The sequence below is a fragment of the Tyto alba genome, unplaced genomic scaffold (assembly GCF_018691265.1).
Source record: "Tyto alba isolate M040663 unplaced genomic scaffold, T.alba_DEE_v4.0 Super-Scaffold_5, whole genome shotgun sequence".
Taxonomy (NCBI): Eukaryota; Metazoa; Chordata; class Aves; order Strigiformes; family Tytonidae; genus Tyto; species Tyto alba.
In genome coordinates this window covers 10903820-10912401 of record NW_024881326.1, presented here as the reverse complement: position 1 = coordinate 10912401, position 8582 = coordinate 10903820, and the positions used below count along the sequence as shown (strand labels likewise).

The window sequence follows — 8582 nt, the reverse complement described above, 5'->3', positions numbered from 1 at the left end:
CTATTCTCATCTCAAGGTACCATCTATCAGTGAGATACAGTGGGGATTTTACATTCTCTTATTTTTTTTCCTGGCTATTCAGATTCAGTTTTCACAAAGGCAAGCTTTTACTCTCTGGATATGAGCTACACAATACTCTGAACTGAGACCACTATATTCATTTTACACTGTGGTTTTAAACAGACATGATTTGCTATATAGTTCACTGTTCTGATCAGTTTTTTTCTGACTGACAGCAGCCAGACAGATAATAAGAACAGAAAACTTATGCATATTCAATTAAAATATTACCCTTACTATGAATTCCTGTAAATACTTGTAGTGAAATCTATTTAGATTAAGCAGTAGAACCCTGAAAAGCAAGACAACTGATGGCAAATAATTGCCTGAGACACAGTACTAAAAAACTAATGAATCTATTTTAAAATGCACCATTGGTAACAAATCTGAAATAAGATAATATGCTAATTTCACAAGAATAGTACAGAACAATTTTATTATTATTATATCTGATCACTTAATTCTGGATAATTCTATACATTACATCCCCAGTTTCTGTTTGGTATATCGTTCTGGTTTTATTTATACTGAATGATTAATGCATTGTGATCAGGAAAACAAGTCAGGCATATTAAATACATATTAAGGAGTACATATTTTTCCTATTTAGTATACAAAGTATTTCATAAATATGAATTATATTACAAAAATAATTTCTGCTACGCTCACACAGTAAGCACTTTGAAAATTTTGGACAACCTGTTGGGGTTGCAAGAGTTTCATGTAACTGTGAAGGAACTCTAGTTTTAATTGGAGATGAGTCTTAGGACAGATTCTGCATAAACATCAAATATTTTCTTCAGATGCCACAAATACTGCAGAAGTCATGTTGAACTACTTTCTCTCTTTTTTTTCTTTTTTTTAATTTTATGTATAGACATGTATGTTTCAAGTGGTCAAATTTATTTCATAGGTATGTAATGCATGGTATATTTTAAACAAATATTTGCACAATTTAACATTATAATTCCAGTGGTTTCAAGATGCAGGCCATAAATGTAACCAATTTACACATACTATCGAATGTTCTCTCTTTGCATGCTTGTTACTTTCCAGATAATCTTTAAACAGTGCCATTACAACACCACAGATCAAAGGATTACTCCAGTTCCACCAACTTAAATCCACGTGCAGGATGAAGGACCCAGCTGAGGTACAAATACCAGTACCAGGTTTCTTGTGTTTGTTCTAACAAATCACAAGGAGACGATGGTTTTGCATTTAAGGTACAAAACATATATGCCTCTTGAGGTTAAATTCAGTGTAACATGTATAAAGCATCCCTTTGGCAATAGAGTTTGCAGTATCCCTACAGGATTCCACAGGGCATGAGCTTTATGTAGTAAAATCTATTAAGGAGATTCTCCTCTACTTGAGAAATCATATGCAGCTACAGTTAATCAGACACCCTTGGATGCACCTGCCTCTATGCCTATCAATATAATATAGTATTTGGAAGTTAAAAGTCAACAAAAGGCACTTTCATCATTAAATAAATGTCCTCTGTAGGCAATAAGATTGCATGACCTATATTTTATTCAAAGCTGTTTGTTCTTCAAGGACTTGTAGGTAGTCTGGTGAACCTTGAAGTTTAGCTTTTAGTTCAAAATACTCACTTTTTCTTTGTTCTACTACAATTTTACTATGATTACCACCTATTAGAGATTTCTTGTTTTTTTTGTCTTGTAGTTTCTCTGGATAACGTATTTCAAAGCCACTGACCCCTATGCTGTTGTATTCTTTTTTACTTTCAAGAAAATTTTGAATAAATACATTGGAATCCCTCCCAGGGAATAACTCATCCAGTTCATCGATTGTGCTAAGTCTTTTTCTGGTATCCACATGCAATAAATCTTTCTCCTTGTCATTAATATTTCTCAGAATGACTTTTTGCCCTGGTGGGTCAGCAAATGTGAAGCCCGTTTCAGACTCTTTTAAGCCACAGGTATGACTTTTGCTCATCTGCTCAATGGTTTGAGGAATGAAGGCCTCTGCACCTAGTCCGTCTTTTTTGTTTGACTTGTGGTCATGCTTTCTTAGCTGCAGTTGCATAGAACTGCATTCTTGATTTCCAATCCCTTCATGCTTTACAGTTGGTTTTTTGTTGCGCCGAAGCACAAAAACAAGAAGACAAAAAGCAACAAACACTGTTAAAATAAGCACAACTAATATGCTTAAGATTAGGATGGACAATGGAACTGGGCCACCAGGAGGACTCCGAACTGGTCCCAGTGGAGTTGTAAAAGTAACAGCGGGCATAGGACTAGTGAACAGAGCAGATGGCTTGTTTAAAAGTTTAGGACAGAGGATCTCATTTTTCAGAGACTTAAGTTCAATGTTAGCAAACTGTACAGGTGTTTCACATTTCAATTCCTTCACCACAATACCTTCATTTAGCTTTTCAAGCCACAGTTTTAAAGCAACTAAATCACAAGTGCAGTCCCATGGATTACCTTCCAAATCAATTTGTGTAAGAGATTTTAGCTGATCAAGAACGCCGCTTACAGGTAAATACATGAAATGATTGTTCCTCAGATTCAGTCTAGCAAGTGGTGCACCAGCAAAAATGTATGCTGGCAAGCTTCGTAGTAGATTGTTGTTCAGGTAGAGCAACTGCAAATTTGGCATTAAGTCAAAAGTGCCTGCTAGGATTTCTCTGATAACATTGTATTCCAAATACAGATATTGCAAGTTGTGGAGGCCAGCAAACATTTCTGGGCTCAGACGCTCTAACTGATTGCCATTGAGATACAATCTCCGTAAATTTGTAAGGTTGCGGAAAACTTCTCCTCTGATCACTGAAATCCGATTGCTGCCTAAGTGTAGCAAATCCAGCCCCTCAAACTCAATGAAATCAGTAGTGTCCACATCCTTAATATAATTGCCATTTACATGCAGTTTCTTGGCATTTAAAGGTTTCGGTACGAGTTCGGCCATTGACTCTATACTTCTTTCTTGGCAATTTACACTTAATCCCAAATCTGAAGGATGTGTTTTGCAAACACAGGGGACTGGACAAGGAGTTAGAGGAGGCACCCTGGTCTGGTAAGATATTATTTGACTGAGATTGCGATTAGATAGCGCTTTGCCTGCTACTATCCCCGAGATCTTCGAAGGATTTGTAGTCTTTGGCGGCTTTGTGACTAATCTGTGCACTGACGTTTGAGTGGTGTGGCCATTTGGTGTGCTGTAACCGGGCTCCAGCTGCGAGGGAGGCAGAATGCGCACATCAAAATCACTCCCTGTCCCCATGGAGCACAGCTCTTGCTTGTTGGTTTCTTTCAGCAGCCTCCCATACAAGTCACTGGGTGTTTCACAGATAGCTTCTCCAATATAGATGTTATAGGGCATGTTCTCCAGCCACGCTTTCAAAGGCAATAAATCACAAGTACAATTCCAGGGGTTGTCTTCCAGCTGCAATTCAACAATTCGACCAATGTGTTCCAGAACTCCAATGTATGGAAGCTTCTGTATTCGATTCCCTCGTATATCCAGATGGGTTAGAGAAGCAAATCGAAAAATATTATCAGGAAGGAATGAAATCAGATTGTCATTAAGGATCAGGACTTTCAGCTTGTGAAGCTTATTGAAGGCTCCCCGTTCAATAAACTTGATTAAATTGTAGTCAGCTTGGAGATACTCCAAGTTCTCTATGCCAAGGAAAGTGTCAGCTCGGAGAATCTTTAATTCATTGTTGTTCAAGTGCAACTGTTTTAATGCACTAAGACCCATAAAGGCCCCTCCCTCAATGTTCTGTAACTTATTATTACCCAGTTGCAAGGACACTGCATGTGTAAAATTAAGAAAGGAATTTGGATATAGAATAATTAGCAAGTTGTTTTGAAAGTTGAGGTGGTAAAAATTAGACCATGGTGGTTTAAGCTGATTTGGTCTGTAGACTGCAACCTTCTCACAGTTGACATAGAGTACATTCTCAACTGACACACAGGAGCAAACATTGCAAATTTCCACAGATATATCAGCATCTGCAGTTGTAGAAGAAACTGGAGATGACAGAACCAGAAAGAGCCACAGAAACATCTTCTTGTGATCAGCAAGCAACCTTAGGCTCCTGAACAAAGATAAAGAATCTAAAGAAGAAAGAAGGAAAGAAAAAAGAAAACGTTTTTCAGTTGTCATTGTTCCAAAACGTCATTTGGGTTAAAAATTGTATTCCACTGAGCTACTGTACCTGCCAAGGATTATAGATAAAATACAAGCACTGAATTTAAAATAACGTGGAAGATTTTAACAGCCAAACAAATACACTGCAGGTAGAATGATTTCAAATACGGAATGTAAATTTCTGTAGACAAACACAAATAACTCTGAGCTCTGTCAAATGTATTTTTCTCTCTTGTACATGCTAAACATGCATAACTAACAAAGTAAAATAACCAAAGGAGATTCCAATTTTATGCATATTTACTTTCTTCAATCCTGCACTGCTCATATGTTGCTGTGCATTTCAGGGACATTAAATAGAAATGCTGATGTTATGCATGCCTGAACATTTGGGTAGGGATAGCACAATATAGAAAGGATGAAGATGCAGACATAAAAAGCAATGCCAATACCCAATTCATGTATCTACAGCACCAATACATACAGATTATCACTGTGATAATTGTGAAATTCAATCAAGGGATACACAGGCATGCACACACACTGTTTCTGTCACTTATTATTGCTAGTTTAAATAAACAGGTGGCAAACTGATTGCAGAAATATGATGAACTATCCATAAAACAAGACGATCAGCTCTGGGTGACCAATGGAAGCACACAGATACGGAAGAATCATGCACAGGCATACAGCCCCATCCCCAGTAATAACAACAAAACCCTGACTTGCAGGGCAAAATAAAGCCAAAATTCAGCTTGACACTACTGAAACCTGAGAATAACTTCTTTTTTTTTTTTTTAAAAACAAAAAAAAAAAAAAAAAACAAAAAAAAAAACAACCAAACCAAAATCCAAACCATTATGTAATTTGCTCTTATCCCTGCACTGATAGAGAGGTGGCTTTCAAGAACCCTTCACATACAGTCAGGCCAGCTGAGCTGCCATTTTTTTACGCAGAACTGGAGCCACAGCATTTTCTCTGAGTTAGAAGGTAGCTTTTATCAGTTGATAATCAATACATTGCTTCCCCCACCTTCCCCATTCCCCCCATTTCCCAACTTGTCCCTTTAATTTCCTGCTGTGGGAAGCCACTGAGTTGGCAGGAGGGAGCCAGGATGGAAGTGGAGAAAGCAGGAGCCAGCTGGAGGGAGGAGAATCGGGCTGGAGGGAGCCGCAAGGAGGGGAAGATGCGCCGGGGGACCTGGAAGGGAGGGCAGAGGAGGGGTGAGGGAGGAAGGAAGGGAGGGCAGAAGGACAAGAGGGAGAGAAAAAGCTGAGAGGAGGCAAGGAAGGAAGAGGGGAAGGGACTGCTGCAGGGGTCAAGGAGGCCGCGGAGGGGGGACCACGGGGAGAAGAAGAGCAGCCGCTGCTGATCCCCGCAGGCTCCCGACCCTGACCGTGGCGAGCGAGCCCACTGGGGCAGCGCGATGCCGCCGCGCCCCCACCGCTCCATCTTCCTCCCCACTCCCAGGCGCCGTCCCCCCGCATCGCCCACGCTCAAGTGCCCTCTTCTTCCTCAGCCCCAGTGCCCCGGCCGATGCCGAGCGGGCACACTGCGGGCGCTGCGCGGGGCTGGCGGCGGGTCAGCGAGCCCGGCCAGGAGCGCAGGCACTACCGCAATTTTTTGCCGCAGCCGGCTCGGATGGTGCCGGCTCCCCTCTGCCGTGGGCGCCCCGTCGCCCTCTGCCTCCCGGCGGGGGAAGGCAGGAGGGACACGGGCGCACACACACCGCACGCACATGCCGCCTTAGGAACGGGCACAGCGCGGCGATGCAGACCCGCATCCCTTCCACCCTCCCTTTGCAACAAGGCACAACCGCGCTCCGCGCCGCCAACTGCTCCTCCACCCCTCCTTCGGCACCTTTGCAAAGTCCAGCCCGCATCACATTCACCCCCCCCACCCCGGCCCCCCCCCCCCCCACCCCGGCCCCCCCCCCCCCCCCCCCCCCCGCCTCCTCTTCCCCAGCCCCACTGCGCAGATCCTGCCGCCCCGTCCCTCCCACACCTCCACCAGCTTACCCGGGCCGCCCGACCCCAGCCCCTCCGCTCGCCCGCTGCCCAGGAAAGGACGGGAGCGGTGAGCGCTGCGCCGGGTGCCGCTGGCCCGGGGCGCCGGGAGGCGGCCGGCTGGCGGGGAGAGGCGAGCGCGATGGCAGAGAGGCTCCGGCAGGAAGCCGCTGTCGCCTCGTCTTCCCCCCCTCACACCCCCCCCTTAAAAATAACAGCAGTAATTATTAGCACTGAAATAAAAAAAAAAAAATAAAAAAAAAAAAGAAAAGAAAAGAAAAAGAAAAAAAACCCAACCCAAACAACCTTCGAAATAATTAAAATAAATGAAACCACCAACGTAAACGCAGCCCCGCCGTGGCCCCATCCCCGCCCGCAACTCACACGCCCGGCGGGGCGGCCGGCCGCCCCCGGCGATGATCCCGGCAGCGCTCCGCGGCGAGCCCGGCACCTTCCCTACCTCGGCGGCCGGGGTGGCCGCGGCCCCGCTCCGCTGCGCTCCGCCGCTCCCCCGCCAGGTCTCCCCGCCGGCAGCTCCGCGCAGGCACCGAGCGGCGGGGGCAGCCGGGCGGCCGCCCGGGCGAGCACCCCCGGCGGCGCCGAGCGCGGAGGCGCGGAGCAAGGCGAAACCCGGCGCTGCAGCAGCCCGGCGGGCTCCGCCGCATGCAGCAACCGCCTGGCTGAGCCCTGCCCCGGCACCGCGGTCCCCCGCACACATGCGGGGAGAGGATCCCACTGCACACGGGCACCCGCTCCCATCGCACTGCTCTCGCCCACCCCTTGCACGCAGAGAGAGCCCCCTCCCCTTCGCCACACGCACACGCACACTCACTCGCACACACGCTCAGGGCGCTGCTTTGGCGGGGAAGGAGACGCCGCTCCGGGGGGAGCAATGCCAGCGCATCGCAGCCGCGAAAGCCTCTCCCGCGCGCCGTTACCTTTCCCGGGGAGATGCCGAGCTGCGCTCCCGCGGAGCTCAAGCCGGTGCGGCGGGGCGGGAGGCGCCCCCCGGGGCGGCGGCGGCAGCGGCAGCGGCGGGGCGGCGGGGCGGCCATGGGCGCCGCGCAGCAGCTACAAGTGCGGGACGGGGCCAGCCCCACCGCCCGCCCGCCCAGCGCCGGGCTGCGCGCCGCGTAGCTCCGCGGATGGGAGACGCGGAGTCGGGGAAGAAAAGGGAAGAAAAGAAAGGACTCTTTCTCCCCCCTCCCCTTCCCCGCTCCCCCCCTCCCCCCCGGCCTTGAAACAAAAGTAGAGGTGGAAACTGAGTGGGCAGGATGGTAACATTTGCTGCATTTAATGTGAATTGCAATTGTGGAACAAAATCGCTGTGAGGAGACATACCCGACCCTTTCGTAAGACAACACAGCTATTTGTGTATCTCATTCTTTGCGCTTAGGTGAAATTTCTCCTCTGCTTAGGTAACAGCTGCAGTCTGATAAAAAATATCCTTTAATGTTATGCACTTCTGCAAAACAGATTCTGCTAATTAAGAACTATTTACCTTTCATAATATACTTTAAAATGGTAATGAATACCCCCGAACAACATGACATCTCTTTCCAAGGCAGAAGAGTCAGTTAACCAAATGAAATCTTGCAAGGGGAGTTCAGCTGCTTGTCCTTTACCATGAATGCTAACATAATTCAGTTAGAAAACTATTTATGTGTTGCACACATACCAGTTGTAAGTGCTAGTTCTGGTCAGTAAACATCAGGGAATGGAAAGCAGCAACTGCTTTCTTCATTTACAGAAATGAAATAAAAAGCTTGCTCCAAAGGCTGACTGCATCTAATTGAAATAATTGCAGAATGTTGTTTTGCATTATGCGGATAGACTGATACCTGAAAACAAATGCAGCTGAGACATCAATAATTTGCATATCACAACAGAACTGAAAGTGATCTGTGATTAATATTCAACCAATTAAAAACTGAAGTCTTTAAAATGTAAACTCTCTTAATTATTGAATCATTAACAAAGTGCTGTTCACATAGAAGGGAATACATGTATATAAAGGGCCCAGTTTAGAACTATTTGCATACAGTTTAAGCTGAAATGTAAAAAATATACTTAAATAAACTTACGGAATAGAGAGCAAAGGTCTAGAATAAAATTAATTTAGGAAGATATTGGGCTTATAAGTCTATTTTAATAACAGGCACAGAAATGCAGGTGTAGACATCAAGGTGCCAATTTTGTTTAACCAGCTATATTAAGCTGGATGTTAAACTAATTCCTTGCTCATTTATTAGGTGAAAGAGCATATAGGCTGTATCGAAGACAGATCACTACTCCCACCACCATTCAAACAACTGCTTAGAGACTGAATAAAAAAATCAAACAAGGAACATAATAAAAGATCATATTTTAACCAAATAAACCATTATATGA

General features: G+C 45.5%; 1 protein-coding gene across 5 annotated transcripts; it reads right to left on the bottom strand.

Annotated features, from left to right (window-relative positions):
- Positions 1-479: 479 nt before the first annotated feature.
- Positions 480-7264, bottom strand: SLITRK4 (SLIT and NTRK like family member 4). Of its 5 annotated transcripts, none has more exons than XM_032988316.2 (2): positions 7130-7264; positions 480-4151 (listed from the first exon to the last, which is right to left on the bottom strand). In XM_032988316.2, the coding sequence occupies exon 2, from the start codon at positions 4099-4101 to the stop codon at positions 1588-1590; it is 2514 nt and encodes an 837-aa protein (XP_032844207.1). In that variant the 5' UTR covers positions 4102-4151; positions 7130-7264; the 3' UTR covers positions 480-1587. The 5 variants fall into 5 exon arrangements, with proteins under 5 accessions (XP_032844207.1, XP_032844216.2, XP_042663380.1 ...); XM_032988325.2 differs by lacking the exon at positions 7130-7264 and adding an exon at positions 6576-6981; XM_042807446.1 differs by lacking the exon at positions 7130-7264 and adding an exon at positions 6652-6942.
- Between the last annotated feature and the right edge of the window lie 1318 nt (positions 7265-8582).